The sequence below is a fragment of the Apus apus genome, chromosome 10 (genome assembly GCF_020740795.1).
Source record: "Apus apus isolate bApuApu2 chromosome 10, bApuApu2.pri.cur, whole genome shotgun sequence".
Lineage (NCBI taxonomy): Eukaryota > Metazoa > Chordata > Aves > Apodiformes > Apodidae > Apus > Apus apus.
Genome location: NC_067291.1, coordinates 18869280 through 18887596, shown reverse-complemented (window position 1 = coordinate 18887596; position 18317 = coordinate 18869280). Strand labels below are relative to the sequence as shown.

Sequence of the window (18317 nt, the reverse complement as noted above, 5' to 3'; positions counted from 1 at the left end):
AGGACATTTCTTCAGAGCTGCCACCAACCAGCACTGGAGGGATAAAGCTCCTTTCCAGCATGGCATGAGCCAGGAGCAGTTTGTTTGGTGCAGTGTGGCACAGGGTGACCTGTAAAGAATCACAGAATTGTTCAGGTTGGAAAAGACCTTGAAGATCATGAAGTAATCTCTAACAAATGGGAGCAGAGCAGGGCATGGAGACAGGGTGTCTGAACTGTGGCTCTGGTGGCTTTCTGGAGCTGCCAGCACTCAGTGTTCTCCATGCTAGTCAGGGCCCTCTCGCCGCATGAATTTCCTCACGCTCCCTCTTTTGTGGGCCCGTGTGTGTGCAGGCTGGTGTCCTTGCAGATGGGCCCCTCTTCTTCTTTGTGCTGCTGAATCGATGAAGAGCTTTCCTTCAGTTCTCAGACTTTCAGAGGAGCCTTTGGAAACCCGATCTCCGGTCACCGGCCCAGACCCCTGACCCGAGTCAGATCAGTCATCCTGATTGCCCATGAAGGAGGAGACAGCTTGGGAATACGGCGGCCTCGGAGCGGCGGAGGCCTCTCGCTCCAGCCCAGCCGGGTGTGAAGCTGCAGCAGCTCCTCTCCCCACTTCCATCACTGCCTGTCAGGGCTTTGTGCAGGGAGATGTGATGGAGCCCTGGGCTGGCCGAGCGCCTCTGGCGACGGGCAGGGAGTCTCTGGCATCTCGCCTCGGCTGCCGCGCTCGCGGCGCTGCCGGTCTGGCACCCGCGGGAAAGTTTCCCAACAGCAGATGTCCCAAAGTGACAGATATTTTTTTTTTCTTTCTTTTTTCTCCTTGTTGATGGGAAGACAGAAAAGGACTCTGCATATTTCAGATGGTTGAGGCGCAGAGACGCTCTGCGCCTCCCTGTGTGGCAACTACATGTTTTGCTTTTGTTTGAGTTTCCTTAGGGGAAAAAAAATAATAAAAAGAAAACAAAAAGCAAAGAAAAAAAGCAGCCAAATCTGAGAAAGCAGGATCTGCTGCTGGCCTGCGTGCTGACCCTGCTGCACCACATCCTCTGCACCCCATGATGTGGTGGGGAAAAGCAGGGAGAATTTGTCAATGGTGAGGATGAAAATGGAAGCACAGCAGAGTTATCAGCTGGGGTGATGCTGGGATGGGTGGGGGATTCACTGCCAGCCCCTACCCTCCTCCTTGCAGCTACAGCAGGCTTCAGAGCTCATGCCAGGGCTGGCAGGGACATTTAGGGGTCTGCCTGTGGGTGTTAGAGGAACCAACAGAGAGAGAAAACACTTTATCTTGTTAAACTGGTGTTTGGCTGCAGGGCATTAGGCTCACCAGCTTCTCCACGCTCAGTTTCTGCTCCTTACCCAGGTTTATAGATGTAGCTGAAAATCCTGTTGCTTTATTTGCTACTGTCCTGCGTGACATCCTGGTCTCAAAATTGGAAGGATATGGACTTGATGGATGGACCACTTGGTGGATAAGGAATTGGCTGGACGGTCACACTCAGAGAGTAGTGATCAACGGCTCGATGTCCAGGTGGAGACCAGTGACAAGTGGTCTTCCTCACGGGTCAGTACTGGGACTGATGTTTAACAGCCTCATCAGCAATATGGACAGTGCACCCTCAGCAAGTTTGTCAGCAACACCAAGCTGTGTGGTGTGGCTGATATGCTGAAGGGAAGGGATGCCATCCAGAGAGACCTTGACAGGCTTGAGGGGTGGGGTTATGCCAACCTCATGAAGTTCAACAAGGCCAAGTGCAAGGTCCTGCACCTGGGCCTGGGCAATCCCAAGCACAAATACAGGTTGGGTAGAGGATGGATTGAGAACAGCCTTGAGGAGAAGGACCTGGGGATGTTGGTTGATGAAAAGCTCAGCGTTAGCCAGCAATGTGCACTTGCAGCCCAGAAACCAACCGTGTCCTGTGCTGCCTCAAAAGCAGCGTGGTCAGCAGGTCAAGAGAGGTGATTCTGCCTCCCTACTCTGCACATGTGAGATCCCCCATGGAGTACTGTGTCCAGTTCTGGAGCCCCCAACACAAGAAGGACATAGAGCTTTTGGAGTGAGTCTAGAGGAGGGCCACAAAAGTGATCAGAGGGCTGGAGCACCTCTCCTATGAAGACAGGCTGAGAGAATTGGGGCTGTTTGGCCTGAAGAAGAGAAGACTCCAAGAAGAACTCAAAGCAGTCTTCCAGTACCTGAAGAGGCTAAGGAAAGCTAGGGAGGGACACTTTGCCATGGTGTATAGTGACAGGACGAGGGGTAATGGTTTTAAGGTGGAAGAGGGTAGATTTAGGTTAGACATGGCAAAGAAATTCTTTAGTGTAAGGGTGGTGAGACACTGGAACAGGCTACTCAGGGAGGTTGTGGCTGCCCCATCCCTGGAGGTGTTGAAGGCCAAGCTGGATGGGACTTTGAGCAACCTGGTCTAGTGGGAGATGTCTCTGCCCATGCAGGGGGTTGGAACCAGGTGATCTTTAAGGTCCCTTCCAACACAAACCATTCTATGATGCAATGATTCTATAATCTTTTCCTCTCTTCTTGTAAAGCAACTAAATACACTTGGAGGCAGCGGACTATAAATGCTCCTTGCTCTTGGGTTGCTTTGTGCTTAGGAAGCTTAACATTGCTCTGGACGTGTGTGCCAGCCTGGCCTGCCTGCTCCTGCCTGCCCAGATGTGCAGCAGCAGCCTGGAAATAATGCCTGCATCCAGGGGGCAGAAGGAAGCGATGTGGCTACTTCCACACATCTGCTCAGTGCAGAGCTGCAGGGACAGCTTTTGGGCAGGCTGATCCTGCCTGCTGCCATCTGTCCTCACAGGAATCAGGCTGTGTTGACACAGTTGAGCCCCACATTGGGTCCTTCCTCCCCACACCCCCCTCCCAGCTTTGCCTTTCTCCTTCCATTTAATCAGATATGTTGAGCCCATGGCTATGAGAGGAGCTTAGGACTGATGCTCTAAAATCACCATATCAGCTGAAACCATCACATTTGATATTCCATTTACAATGTTTCCAAGGAAACAAAGGCACAGGACATAAATAGATGACTGCTAAACATTTGCTCACTCACCATGGCCTGATAATTTGCAAGGCAGAAATAAGAATGTTAAATCAACAACAATAATAAATTTTAATATAGGAAGACCAATATTTTGCTGCAATCAGAAGAAGCATTAGTCCTGACATATAGGCAGGCAGTGGCAGGTTATTTATCATTTCCACTTTCCTTGCATGATTTTTCATTTCCATAAAAGGCAGCTTTGATTATGGCTCCCCAAAAGCTGTGACATGACCCTCGCATCAGCAAGGGGGCTTGGGATTTAATCCTGTGCAGTCAAGTCCCAAGTCCACCTGGAATTCACCACAGGAGGAGAAAATAACTTCTTTCTCACTAGCAGCAAGCAGTGGATGGGGACTTGGTTAAGTTTAGGTCATTTCTTATGGAAAAGGAGCAACCAAAAAGCTCTTGTGAGCTTTGGTGTAAGCAACAAGATTATGCTGAAGCTTGGAGGTGTTGTGGTCTCCCAAATGTTCATGCCAAGCCAGAAGCAAAGCCTGGTTCAAATGAACTGGACAGGACTGGAAATACAGTCTGGATGCACACATAGGGATTAATCCAGAGCAGTGCACATATGGGTGATGCTCTAAAATGGAGGCTGAGGCAGCGGTGAGGGGCGTTTGCTTCAGTGCTGTGGGGTTATATCCTATAGTCTGTCTATTGGACTGGTCAATCCCCATGATTGGCAGTAACAAATACAATCATGCTGCCACTTACAGTGGTCTCGGTGGGTCAGTCTGGGCCTCTACTGCACCTCTATTGCTGAAATTGTCCCCAGGACAGAGATTATCTGTCCAGACTTGGGTTCTGGGGAACAGTGCATCCATCTCTTGGTTTTTCCCTTCACCAAAAGCACCGGCCCACAGCTCCGTGGAAGCTTTTGGTGGAAACAGGCATGTGGGATGCTCTGCTAGCAGACCCAGCCTGGGGGCCACGGTGGGGCTGGAGAGGAGGGACTTCAGCTGCTGAGCACTCAGATGCTTGTCCCTCTGGTGTCCCCACGCAGCACTCTCTCCATCTATGGGATCAACCAGGCAGATGAAGCCATCTACCAGTGCATCGCCGAGAACAGCGCCGGCTCCACGCAGGCCAGCGCCCGCCTGACGGTCCTGTGGGCAGATGGGCTGCCTGGGCCTCCCCAGAGCGTGAAGGCTGAGACCGTCTCTGCAACCACCATCCAGGTGTCTTGGAAAGAACCTCTGCAGAACACCAAGGAGATCATTGGCTACGTGCTGCACATCCGGAAAGCTGCAGGTACGGTGACCTACCCGCTGCCCAGAGCATCCTCAGCCTTCCCTTAAGGCAGCACTTCAGGTCTGCACTGCAGTAGTCAGTGCTGCTACCCACGTTTGCCGTCATCTCCGTGGCTCTGAAAGACAGAGGTGGGGCAGTAAATACCAAAAGAGGGGGGAGGGTGAAGCCATGGAGTCAAATCTAGCCACCCACCTCAGTCTCTGGCAAAGCACCCAGAAATGTGGGCAGATACAGGCCCACATGAGGGACTAGAATTACCACTTTCAACATTTGTTCAGTCTCTTGACCTCTTGCAAAATTGAACGCTGCTCTGTTCTCTCTTTGCGTTCAGATCCAGTAGAGATGGAGTATCAGGAGGCTGTCAGCAAGAGCACCTTCCAGCAGCTAGTGACAGATTTAGAGCCCTCGACCAGCTATAGCTTTTATATCAAGGCCTACACCTCCCGGGGGGCCAGCAAAGCCTCCGAAGTCACCGTGGTGAGCACGCTGGGAGAAGGTAAGGAACGCTTTGTGCTTGGGCCATCACGTGCTGAAAGCCCCTGTGTGCAGCAGCAGTGCTGGGCACCCTGATGCCCTGGCATGTACCTGGGGTGCTGCTGCTCCTTGTTCCCTCTCCTCGTACTCTGGGATACTGTGTGGAGCTCTCTTGTAACGTTATGCTGCGGTTGGCTGGTGGTTGTTGTTGTGAGAGGTGTTGCCTCTCATGTTGTAGCAGGGGCTGAGTGTAAGTCTGGCTGGTCTCGTGTGTTGCAGCTGCCCTGGGCTTTTCCTAAATGTTTTTTCCTGCTTACTAAATGCAAATCTGCTCAAGCAGCATCTCAGCATCTGCCAGCAGCTCTGGAACTCACAGCTCTTCCTTGACAGGTACCATCCTTTTTAAAATTTGTTTTTTTCCTGCTTTACCTCAGAGAAATCACACAAGAGCTGGCCTGGCCTATAAGTCCCTGCCTTGGAGCAGCCTTCTGTTTCAGTAGGAAGTTAAGGAAATCTCCAAGGCTTTTTCCCTGGCTTGGCCTCCCAGATGTGGCCACCAGCTTCCCCAGTAAGAAAGTGGGTGGTCTAATGCAGGAGCCTGACACACAGGCACCAAACAGAAACCCCAGCCCCAGTATGACCTGCCAGTCAGCATTTTGGGAACATTTTCCTAGAGACTCCTGTACCTATCCAGCACCTCCAAATCCTGACTTGTCTCCCATACAGAGGAATAATTCTTGGAAGCGTTGCATCCTTCTGATGAACACTCAGTAATAATGGGTTTGGAACAGAGGACTTTGGGTGTGAGGACATTATTTGGGATCAGATGAAATAGTGTGTGGACTCCTAGGTGAGGGATCCAGTTCTCACTCCATTGCCAGCCTGTGCAGATGTCTACTGCAGCACTTCAGCAACACTGCCAATAAATCCTCGCCCTGCTGTGTTGTTACCCTGCAAGTTTATTTTCCTTGATACTCTGCAGGGAATTGGTCATCCTTGGAGTTTGTTTTTCCTTCCAATTTAGAGACAGAAGGTTGAACTGAGACAGAACTTGAAACTCCTTGACCTGATGCTCTGAGTTCAGCTACTGGAGCCAGAAGCCGGCCATGCTTCATAGGCCATGGTGTTTCTGCAGAAGTCTGGGTCAAGCTAGAGAGGACTTTCTGTCATTATAACCTTCAATCACAACAGGAATAGTTAGGTATCTGGTGATAGGATCATAAATTTCTTGGCTCTCTGCAGTTTCAAGGCATTACTGTCCTGCTCTGCTATCCTTTAAAAAAAGCTTGTCCTGTGTAGCAAAGCTTCAGCAATTGACTCCACGTTTATGGTAGACAAGCTGGCCTGGTTAAGATCACTCAAGCTCAGTTTGCATTTTCCTTGTAGAAAGATAAAAAGAGATGTCAAAGCCCCAGTTCTGGCTTGGCTTGTTTGCTTTGCTTCACTCAGGTGCCTGTTGCTTCTACTTTTGGTCAGGGAGCCAGCAACCAGTGGCTTTTGTCACCCCGTTAAGGTTTTGCTGCAGATTTGCCTCTTCTCACAGCCAAGCTGTTTCACCCCGTGCCTTCCTGAGGTGCACAGCAGAGCTGTGACTGCTCTGGGCTTGGGCAGCCCCTGGATCTGAGCTTGCAGCCTTGGACAGGGATGGGATTTCCCCAACACGCCGTGTCTTGGCTCAGTGCAATGCCTGGGAGATGTGCACAGAGACAGGTGTGAAGCCCTGTGGTGGCAGGACACCCTGTGTCACCATGCTGCCGTGTCCTGCCTTTCTGGGAAAGGACATGGTGAGTGAATCCAGCCCCCAGGGATGGCTCAGGGAGTGTGGGCAGTGTTTTCCAGAGTGATGCTGCCAGCTGGAAACTGGTCTGAGTGACCATGTTATACTGGTGCTGCCTGGAGTAGGAGCACAGTGGTGATGCTGAGGAGCAGGGCTGCTTTTCAGCTTCCAGGGGCAGGAACATGCTGAGAGAGCTTGGTTGAAGCTTCCAAAGCTTTCCCAAAGTGTGATGCTCCTTCCTTTGCGTCATTTTGGATGCAAAGTAGAAGGGAAAATGCCAAGGAGAAACTACCCAAGTGAACTTTGTCCTCCATAAACCTCTCTTATGAGAATGGTCCTCCCATCTCCTCCCTGTCGTTCTCCTTTACACCGTTTTCACAACTGCTGTGGTGTCGTAAACCTCCAACTCTCTCTGCTTCACTAAGCAGCACACACTCCTTGTTCTTGTCTTTTAATGCTTTTTAGGGTTTTCTCCAGGACTTTTTGACATTTCTCTAGGATGAAGACTGTTCCTTTAGTCACCTTCGGCTAAAGACGCCTTCAAGAAGAAAGTTGAAATGACCTGGGGAAAATTCCAAACAGCACGGAAGAGGAAAACAAGTATCCCAGCCCTTAGCATGAGGGAGATGTCTCACTTATAGTAGATCCATTTTATGTCTTCTATATACTTCTGTGAAGCACCTATATGCTGATGTGTGTAGATATATTTACACACACACACAGAGATATATTCCATCTGTATACACTGATTTGTGTAATAACATGATAACCAGCATATGCATTCTGCGAGTGCATAAATATAATCAATATTATACATATCTATATATACTCCAAGTTTAAATAAATACTATATATTCCATACTTTGAAGGAGAGAGATTCTTGTGGTTTTTATGAAATGTAAGGCTCTGCAACCAGAAAATAAAGCCAGCTCTTCACAAATCAGGATGGCCAACCTCAGTGTTTCTTTGTCCAGGGGATAATGTGATTTCCCTTTCTGTGGCATTTTCACCCATGATTTGGAAAATGATGCTTTAAGCAGGAGTCCAGCTTCTCAGAGGGGGATCCAGATAATTCCTGGTTTTGCCCTGGAGGGAACTGGGAGACTTAGGAAAAAAAAAAAGAGTAATTGGATTGCAAAAACATGCAGCCTTGGGGAGAATGGCACGTTCTGGTATAAATAGAATTTACTCTGTGCTTTGCATCCAGAAACTGCAAAGTGCAGCCTTTCCATCAGTGAAGTCAGAATAAATCCTAGCACTTCAACCCATTTTTTTCCCCTTGGCAGCACTCAGGCAGGATGCAATCTCATTAACCTGACCCAGGACAGCTGCTCTCCCAGTCCTTCTTTCTGAATCCATATGGAGTCGCTCACCAGTCAGCAAGGACTCATTCTCCCCGTGCTTATTCGGAGGGCATTTGGGAAGAGACAGGAGTGCCCAGACCCTCCTGCTCACCAGGAGAGATGTTTTTCCTTCCCCTAAATCTCCTTGTGGGAAAGCTTGAGCTTTCAGTGCCTGGGAAAAGGCAAACCATTGTGCTGTGTGGTTTTGCTTTTGCTTTTCAATGGAGGCAGTGCCCTTTTTAATTCTCATCAGCCTTAGCTTTGACATGGCCACATTTCATCTGCTTTTCACCATCCCTCCTTGAATGGCTGTGCTGAACTCCCTGCCAAAGGGCAGGTTTGTGCTGCTTATCCTTTAGATATCCTTTGGGGGAAAAATAAACAAAGCAACCATTAAAAAAAAGGACAAAAAGTAACATTGGTGCAACGCAAGCCCAGCAATCCTTGTATTTGGGAACTTCCGAGCTTGGAATCATCTGGGATTGGAAAAATAGCTCTGCCCCAAAGCCTGGAGGCTGCTGGAGAAGAAGGGATGTTCTGCTGTATAATGTTGCTGCAAGGTTTAGCTGAACTAACTGCTTGGTGTAGTGTCCAAAAATCCTTCTGCCTCCCAAGGCCAGCTCAGAGCCTGCAGCAATAGGTGCTTGGCACCTCCCACGTGGGGCCAAAGGCTGGGGAACTGATGGGAGCATTTGGCCTGGGAGGGGTGGAAATTAGGTGAAACAAAGACTGGTGGCATATTGTGCTGAGACACATCTCGAGTTGGTATGAGCAGTGTATGAGACAGGAGGGAGAGGGGAAGGAAGAGGCTTGGGGAAGCTGTGGTCCTGTGTGCCCCAGCACATGTGCAGAACCAGCTTTGGAATACCCAGATATCTGCATGACAGGAAAAGTGGCTTTGGGTTGCAAATCTTTTCCTCTCAGCCCAGGCTGATGGGGCAGGATGGCTCCGGGCAGCTTTTTTGAGGACCTGGGGATGAAATGGCCACCACAGGACACCCTGAGAAGGAGGGCAGGGTTTGGGGGCATTGACTGGAGCATAAAGTGTCCTGGTGGATTTTGAATCGGGCCTTGGTGACACTGGGCAGCAGCAGGGACATCTTCCCAGCCAAAACCCCTTAACCAGGCCAGGTAAGTGCCTGCCTACCAAAAGAAGCCAACCAGAGCTGTCCAGGGATCTCAGGCTGCTTGGATATTTAGGGATGTTGAAGATGTCCCAGTTCTGTGTCCCCAGCACCGAATCCCAAACCTCCCTCCTAAATCTGACAGGGAGAGCAAGTTGCTGCACACCCTGCAAGCCGGTGCAGGTACCTGGCAGGCTTTTAAGATGGATGTCTCCTGCTCCATCCCTTCTGGTTCCTTCCTGGCCGAGGGGATTAATCACTCTGAAAGGTCCTCACTACCCTCAGGCAGGGACAGAGAAATGGAATCTGGGAATGTGTTGCCAAAGTGGCTGCATTCCTTCCCTGACCTGGGGGAGCTGAGCATCAGATTGCAACCAGAGTGTAAAAGTAGCCTCTTTGCTTGCTGAACGCAGCGTAGGAAACCTGTGGAAACTCCTACAGCTAAGAAGTTCAAAGCTGTTAAACCAGGATCTGATCTGATTTTTCTCAGTCTCATCCAGCACGTGTGTCTGGCACAAAGGCCGCAGGGAATTTCTCATCATGACGCTGCTGGGGAATTTCTCATCGTGCAGACTAAAAGAAAAGCACAAGCCACCCACTGTCTTTCTCTCTCTGTTTCAGTCCCAGCCATGCCATCCCTCTTTATCAAAGTCATTAACAGCACGACTGTCCAGGCGACGTGGGAACCCTCCATCAAGCTGGGCCAGCACGAAGGCTTCAAGCTGTATTACCGCAAGGTCCACCTCTCCCAGTACACTGGGCCGGTGCTGCTGCCCAGCAACGTGACAACCTACAACATTACCCATCTGGGTGAGTGTGGTGACAGCTTGATCTGTGTCCTCTCCTGATCCTGGCAGGGTCTGTCATGATGGGAGAGCTTGGATGTGTTGCACAACCACTAAACAGGAGAAGAAAAGGTCTCAAATTGTGCTAGGGGAGGTTTAGATTGGATATTAGAAGAAACTTCTTCACTGAAAGGGTAATTAAACACTGGAACAGGCTGCCCAGGGAGGTGGTTGAATCACCATCCCTGGAGGTATTTATAAAATGTGTAGATGTGGTGCTGAGGAATCTGGTTTAGTACTGGACTTAGTACAGTTAGGTTAATGGTTGCACTTGATGATCACAGAATCACTTAGGTTGGAAAAGACCTTTATGATCATTGAGTCCAACCATTAACTCTACCAAGTGATGATCTTTTCCAAACAGAGTGATTCTGCGGTTCTAAACAGATGCTGCAGCTCTCCCACAGGATTTTGGGGTGCTTCCCAGTAGCAGGTGTTTGTTTGCAGCATCTTGTGTGTATTTGGCAAATAGGCATCACTCGGGATGAGGTGCAAGGACAGGTAGTGATACTGAGAGGGGAGATTTAGAAAGAAATTCTTTCTTATGAGGGTGGTGAGACACTGGAATATGTTGCCTGGACAAGCTGTGGCTGCCCCATCCCTGAAAGTGTTCAAGGCCACATTAGAGCCACCAACCTGGTTGCTTGAAGCACCCTAGTCTAGCAGGAGGTATCCCTGCCCATGCAGGGGGGCTGGAACTAGATGGTCCTTAAGGTCCTTTCCAAGCCAAACCATTCCATGATTCTATTATTTGATTCTGTGACCCTTGTGTCTCCATCGAAACAGATGCATCAGTGGTGTATGAAGTGAAGCTCCTTGCCTATAACCAGCACGGGGATGGAAATGCAACGATCCGCTTCGTGTCCTTGAGGGAGACTTTGGAGAGGACAGGTGAGATGGGGCCTTGGTCTTGGTGGTGGTTTCTGAAAACTTCTTTGCAGGAAGGTGGTGAAGCCTCACCCAGACACATCCTGCAGATGCCCACAGCTCGACCCTACATCCCATTTTCAGCCACTCATTTCTTTTCAGCATCGCAAATACTGATTCATTGAAACTCTGCGGGGCTGGGGCCACCTGGTGCTGGTATGGTTGGCTCGTGGCTTGTACTGTCCCCCCTGGCCCTCCATAGCAAGACAAGACCTCTTTGCAGCAAAGGTCAACCTGGTGACTTTGTCACCAGGGTGCTGGGGGAGAAGACAAACCGAATGTTCCTGTAATTGCCAGTTTTGTCCCCTGAGATCAAGCCAAAGGTAAGTCCATGAACATGAACAAGCCCCTGTGGATAAGCTAAGAGCTGCCATCCTCAAGTCAGATGTGGTGCAGAGCATCTCCACTTCCCTGGAGGTCTCCTGGATCTTTTAACCTTCCCTGATGCTGGGAAGGGAGCACAAAGGAAGGCCTCAGTGGGAATATCTTTAAGAGACAGTTGTTAGTTCTCTGTGTTGGAGTAACTACTGATCTCACTGGCATCCACCCAGGGAGCTGCTTTGGCAGGCAGGGACCCCTCAAGCCCCTCCCCTCTCTCCTCTTCTCCATACATGGCTCCCAGCACTGCCCAGGCTCCAGCTTTTGCCCTGGTCTTCCCAAAAGCTTGAGGAGCAATAGAAAACCAGAAATGCTGATGCTCCCCTCCCCCTTTCTTCTGGCAGTGCTGAATCCCCCGTGCGACTGCATGAAGGACGAGCAGAATAATAAAACCTCCGCAACTGGCATCATCATCGGGATCCACATCGGTGTCACCTGCATCATATTCTGTGTCCTCTTCCTGATGTTTGGGTACAGAGGAAGGTAGGGGTTCCTCGTACTGCTCACAGGGGGGTGGTCCCTCATGTGGGTATCCCTGGGGGGGCATGCAGGGAAGAGATGTTTCCCATGCACATCTTGGTATGAGCACCCTGTGGTGGTGTTTCCAGCTAGGAGGCACAACTCCTGACACGCAGATGCAGGGGCTTCTCTGAATCCTTCCATCAGCCCTGTCCCCATCAAGGGACCTGGTCCTTCCCGGGAGCATCCCTATGGCAAGCCCTGACCCTGCTGGTAAACCAAAAGCCCTTTCATGGTGAGGGGAAGAGACGTGTCTTTATAGGAGGGATTTAAGGCCCGAAAGGACATGGCACAGAGATGAGGCAGACCCAGAGGCAGCAGCAGCTTTGCTCACCCTCAAGCTCCATCTCTTTTATTTTTCAGGCTGCTGATGTGCAAAAATGTGCAGGAGCAGCTGTCGACCCCACAGGTCCCCAGGAGCCAGCGGGTTGTCACCGGCCTGGTCCTGAATGGGGCTGCACGCAGGGACAGGGACGACCGGGACTTGAACGGAAAGCAGCTGGATATGAATGAGCTGGAGAGGTTATTCCCAGCATCCCCATCCCAGGAGCAGCAGGATAAGGGAATAACGGTAAGTCCAGCATCACACCTGGGACATGCAGCTGCATGTCTTGAGAGCATCAGTGACCTGCCCCTGTCATTGTGCTGTCCCCTTCTCTCTCTCCAGTCGGCTCACAGCTCCCCAGCCCCCCACAGTGACACCCAGATACCCACACTCCCTCTGGATGAGTTCAGCATCATCGAGGAGCACCCAGACCCCCTCCCAAAGAGCCCCCCCAGCAGCAGCCCCATGGCTCCACCTCCCGACCACGGTCCCACCAATGAAGGATAAAACTGCCAAGACTCAAACCCTCTTGTAGGAGTTGCCAGAAACCAAACCCATGGCTGGTGATGTCTTTACAACGAGTCGTCAATCTCAGGTCAATTGAAGATTTCTATGGTCTGATATTTTTTTGTTTTGCTTTATTTTTATATATATATAAAAATATATATATATGTAGACAGCCTTTTGGAAACTTTGTGAAGTTTTATCTTTCTGACCTCTCTTGGGCCTCTTGGGGCGTTTCTCCTGACTATGGCTTTATGGAGACTGGTCATGATGGATTTTCCCCACAGCTGCTCAGTAAAAGACTCCTTGGCAGAGTTTGGCAAACTCTCCCATCTCTGACAGACTGGGGATATGGTGGAGCCTTCTCATGGCATCTTGGACTTTTTTCCTGATCAGCAGCTTTAGGACTACTTCTTGGATCTATTTTTTATTTCCAGAAGACTGGATTCAGAGAAATCCTTCCAACTTGACTCCAAAAACCGAGGCCTGGGAAGGGTCTCTCTGTGGATGTGATGATTTTGTACACTTTCTCTATTTCTCAGGATACATTTTTTTGCTGATTGACTCAAAATGATATGAAAAAAGAAGAAAAAAAGTTTTTTAAAAAGAGAGAGAGTGTGTGTGTGTGTGTGTGTGTGTGTCAAAGGATGCCTGCCTGAGGGCTACTGAAAGACTTGGACAGACAACCCGAGTGAACTCAGAACCTACCTCAACCGGAATGAATGTCTTCTGGGAAGCAGAAATACCTGCGTCTTCCTTCGTGTTCAAGCAAACAAGTAGTGTAGCACTTGGTCAGTACAAGCTTGGTCCTACCTCAGCAGTCACGCTCTGTACCTGCCACCTGGGTGGCTTTGTCCTCGTCGTTCCCATGTAAAGCACTTCCAAACCTTGAAAGCAATGTTCTACCTCAAGCGTGATAGAAACTCGTGTGTGTGTGTGTCTTCTCCCCAATTCCTGCCTCTCCCACCCAGCCCAGTGGGAAGCAAGATGCTTCACTGTGTTATGAGCTTTACTTTGAGGCACATAGTGGGGCTCTGGGGCGTTTTGTGTGTGTGATGGAGATTTGTATCATGGTTTGTTTTTACTTTAAAGACTGTTGGGGCCATCACAGGCACGTGGCTTGATGCCCCGTGGTTTGTTGGCATCATCACTCTTGCTGGGTGCTGGTGGTGGCTGCTTTGGTCCATCCTGGGGGATTTGGCTTCCCAAGGCTGATTCCCAGTGGGATGATTTATGGCATGTGCTGGCACAAGCAGTGTAATGCACCCCTGAGAGGAGGGAACCTGGACCTCACCGACTTGTCAAAGCCTACCCTGCCATTGGGGGAGTCCCTGAGCCAGCACTTCCCAAACTGCATGAGATGCTACTGAGCTGCTCCCAGCTTCTCTGGTGTATTTCCAGCCAGCAGGATGTCGTCGAAAGGAAGAGCTGAGCCGAAAAGGGCTCCCTCCCTTGGGAAGGAGGAGGTAAGAAGAGCTCCCAGGTGGTGAAGCTGTGCCAGAGGATGCTGGGGGCTGCTGGCAGCCGCCCCCTCCCCTGCCCAGGGTGGACAGAGGAGCTCCTGACACCAAAGAGAGGGTTTGGGTGTGACCTCCCACCTCCAGGACCAACCACCATTGTGCTCCCATGGGTTTTGGGTTGTCCCAGCATGGTGCAGCCTCATCACTTGCTGCGTGACTGGTGGTGTCCCCGGGGTGAGATGGGGCATGCACGGGGGTGCAGGGACATCATCCAGCCCATGCCAGATGGCAGCCCTTACCCCCCAACCCCACCACATGGGTTGGTTAAAATGGGGCAAATGTGAAGGTTTTAACTCTTTATCTAGGTGGTGGTAAATCAAACCTTGCTGTATTTGCAAGGAAAAGTGAAAGGAATCAGGAAAGGAAATAAGGAAATTATTTTATGTTTTAAAAAAAGTAATAATTGTATTTTTTTAAATGGTACCAAGTGGGAGAGTCCTTGTGTCAGAATCATCCCCCACCACCTTCCCATTTGGCAACAGGACGCTACTGGGAATTGTGTGAATAACAGAATATACAGGACAATAAGGCAAACATCTCTTGTGCTGGGCTGGGTTAGCTGGGAGCAGGACTCCTCCTTCCAGATCAAATCACCCACCTTATCCCAAGCAGATGTTGACCTGGAGAGCAAGGAGCTCTGGAGGCTCTGTGTTCATACCCCTCTCCCACTAGAATTCCTCCTCCTGTCAGCATCTTGCAGGACTGAGAGATGTGAAGGGTTAAACTGCTGCATTAAACCTCCAAATAGTCTCTCCACACCCCACCAAAGAGGCTAAATTGGCCATCAGACTGATTCCTGCTCACACCTACCATGGAGAGATGTTCCCTCGTGTGATGCTGGACCTGGAGACAGCCTGGGAAGGGACAGCACTGGTGGCACCATGCGAGACAGCCCATCCCATCAGGGGAGCTGGTGGATGCTGGGGCTTGGAAAGGGCAGGAGGGAGAAGGAGATGCCAAATGGCTTGAGTTAAAATCTCATATCAAAGAAAATCCCCTTCTCCTCCTGCCACCCCACACCAGCTCCAGCCCAGCTTTTTGTGTGTGTGTGTGTGCGCGCGCGTGTGTGTAAAATGCTGCCGGTCACATTGAGTACGTACTGTTGCCAAAGTGAACACAGAATTTAGACTTAGCTTTCAGCTCAGACTTCCCAGAGCTGCAAACATGCTATTAATTTAATATCATATTATTGTGATATTGTAATAGTAACAAGTATTTGTCACTACTTCCTTTTATTAAAGGGAAATGCTGTGCCATTTGACTAGTTGAGATACGATAGTATGTCAAGAATAGAGCTTTTCCTTTTTTTTTTTTTTTATATATAATTATGCAGAAATGTAATGGCTTAAACCAGTGCAGCTTCTGTGGTGGTTTGAGATGGTTGAAGATGGATGTGAATCTTTAAAGGCTCTTTTTTTTTAGATGTTTAGCTTTTCCTCTTTTTTTGGGGTTTCTTTTCCGCTCTTGTCAATCTGTACTAAATCTAACATAGATGGTTGTGGCAGGTCAGCCCCCAGAGATGCAAGGCTTGAAGTCTTGGAGATCCAGCATGGTCTTCCCTGAATTATGTAAGCCTCCCAAGTCCATAAAACTTGGAAAAAGAAAACCCAAATAAATAATAAAATAATAAAACAACAAAGCCTCAAAGTGGCACATTCTGGCTTTGTGATCTCCGCTGGAGTAGCAACATGTAACAGGTCATCTCACCATTCACTGATGCCTGAGCCCAGCTGGAGGCAAAGCTGTGCCAGCCAAAAACTTGGGAAAACATTGCCTGGAATGTCTCTGGGCTTTAAACTGTAAAACAAGAAAGAAAAAAGAAAAAAAAAGAAAGAGCTTGTGTTTGGTTTCTGCACAGGGCACAGTTTCAAGTCTGGCCTTGGTCCATCCAAACTCTTCCAGTGTTTGGGGGAAGTGGCTGGAGTTTTATTGTGTGCTTGAGGCACAGTTGTCTTTGGGTAGACAAGTTGTACCTGGGTAGACAAGTAGGACTGAAGGTCCCCGTGTTCTGCTGGTGCTTTGGATGCATTTTTACAGGTGTCAAAAATGCTCCTAGGTCTTCCAGGACCATGTACATGTTTTCATGGAATGACAAGCTTCTTCAAAGGAATAACCTTCATGCTTGGGCTGGCTGTTGGTTGAACAGGAGCATTCCTGCTCTGGGAGCATGTCCCTGCACCGCTGGCAGTCACTGTGGCAGCGCCCCAAGAGGGACAAGCCCTCCTGAGCCTTGGGGCAAAGCTCTGCTGCATCCCTGGTGCAAACCCACCAACAGCCAGGCCAAACATGGGAAGGGATGTGCCAGCCAGGGGCTGTGCCATGGCAAAAGTGTCCGGGCAATGTTCCAAGTCCCTGGACCAGAGGGATGAACCAGCTGGACTGTCCCAGGGACTTTTCCTGGTACCTTGCGCCCTTGAGAATCATCACATCATAGAATGGTTTGGGTTGGAAAAGACCTTAAAGATCATCTAGTTCCAAACCCCTGCATGGGCAGGGACACCTCCCACTAGACCAGACTCCTGCAAGCCCCATCCCCCCTGCCCTTGAACACTTCCAGGGATGAGGCAGCGATAACCTCCAGGGAGGGGTGATGTCCTCCCCAACCTGCCAGAGCTCAGCGCACACCGGTGCTCCCTTCGCCCCATCATTCATTTACACACCTCAAACATTTAAGCAACAACTTCCCAGGTTCCTTTTTTCTTAAAAAATAAAAAAAATATATTAAAAAATCCCCCTTTTCTTCATGGGAGGAATCAGAGTTTTATCCTAAGATAAAACCACCAGATAAGGGGCAGTTGTTGGATCTGGTGCAAGCTGCTGGCAACCGCCCACGTTTGGGGAAGGAATCTCATCCTCTAGGATTTCTCCAAGCAAATAACTCCACTAATTCAACTCGCTGCTTTTTCTGGGCAGATTAAAAAAACAAAACAAAACCAAAAAACCCCACAACAACCAACCTTCTTGCTCTTCTGGCTGTGGTGAGATGAAATTCCAGCAAGGAATAAAGTATCCAAAACCTAATTTTTTTTATTTATTTGTGGGTTTTTTGTGTGGTTTTTTTTTTGGTCACTGGGCACAACCTTTTCTTGGAGCTCTCAAGTTTACCAGAGATGGCTGCTACCTCAGGGATAGTATCCACCTTGTCTTTAGTTGAACAGGGAATAGTTTTAGGCTGTGACAGGGTATTCTCACACTGCTGGATTCAGGTATTTATTTGTCTCCCATCTCTTTCTTCTTCCTTGTTTTGTAAAGATGCTGAAATTTTTAAGTGCTGGACCAGTTTGAGAATTTCCAAGGTTCCACCCAAAATCACAGCAAGGGACTGTACTTTTTCAGTTGGCAATACAAGAGGAGAGAAGCTACAAAGGGTTGTTGCTTCTGGCTGGTAAAGGGATGATTGTTGCTGCCAGGGAGGTAGTTGAGGGTTGTTTCTCCAGGATAACCATCCCATGGCATTGTGGAGGGAAGTGGTGCAGAGTCTGAGCCCTCTCTGAGCTGACTGACAGCACTTAGGTCTGGGAAGATCGGGTAAAAGAAAGGAAATTAAAAGCTTATGAAAATAAACAGCAGCAGCCTGTGGGGGGGGGGTAGGACTGAGTGACTTCATCTGTGCAAACAGTGGTTGGAAATCCATCCCTCCCCGCACTGGTGAAGGCAGATTAAAGATCCTGTGCAGCAACTTGATGCCTGCTCATTTATTTTCCTCACCCACCAAATTAAAAGAAAGGAAAGGGAAGGAAAGGAAAGGGAAGGGAAGGAAAGGGGCTTGAGCTGGAGCTGCAAGGCAGGGAGATGGTTCTGTGGGAAGCAGCAGCATCCCCAGCCAAAAGGGGGTGGGGGGAGCACAGCACCAAAACCCACCTTAACGTTGGGAATGGGGAAATGGCTCCAGTTTTCCTCCAAGAGCAGAGTCTGAGCTTCAGCATCCTGTGAAAAGAAGGGATGGGGCAAAGCCCAGAGAGGCAGGGAAAAGCCGGATTTCACGGGGCTTTGGCTCAGGGTATTACTCACAAAGCAAAGAGGGATTTTTACTTTGATCAGATTTCCATCGTTTAAACTTGCAATATCTTCACATTTGTAATAATGTACTAATAAAGATGGTGCTAAACCTTTGTCCCAGGCCTCTTTGGGAATCAGTTGTTAAGAATGATACTAAAAAAACCCAAATTGCAAAGCACTTTTCTATTGTTTATTTTCTACCTTACTTACTTTGAACTGTCTTGATATTTGAAATCCCACTGATCCTACGATTGTTAGCTCTGTATAAAAAAATAATAATAATAAAACCCA

At 49.3% G+C, this 18317-nt stretch overlaps 2 protein-coding genes across 2 annotated transcripts in view; both read left to right on the top strand.

Annotated features, from left to right (window-relative positions):
- Positions 1 to 12726, top strand: part of IGDCC3 (immunoglobulin superfamily DCC subclass member 3) — a 97704-nt gene extending 84978 nt beyond the window's left edge. The window contains exons 8-14 of the mRNA XM_051628555.1: positions 4044 to 4291; positions 4623 to 4787; positions 9631 to 9819; positions 10641 to 10745; positions 11504 to 11642; positions 12042 to 12249; positions 12346 to 12726. Coding sequence (XP_051484515.1) covers positions 4044 to 4291; positions 4623 to 4787; positions 9631 to 9819; positions 10641 to 10745; positions 11504 to 11642; positions 12042 to 12249; positions 12346 to 12510 — 1219 coding nt within the window. The 3' untranslated portion in view covers positions 12511 to 12726. The remainder of the gene's footprint in view (positions 1 to 4043; positions 4292 to 4622; positions 4788 to 9630; positions 9820 to 10640; positions 10746 to 11503; positions 11643 to 12041; positions 12250 to 12345) is intronic.
- IGDCC4 (immunoglobulin superfamily DCC subclass member 4) overlaps positions 1 to 18317 on the top strand; it is a 263733-nt gene that overhangs the window by 182760 nt on the left and 62656 nt on the right. The window lies entirely within an intron of this gene.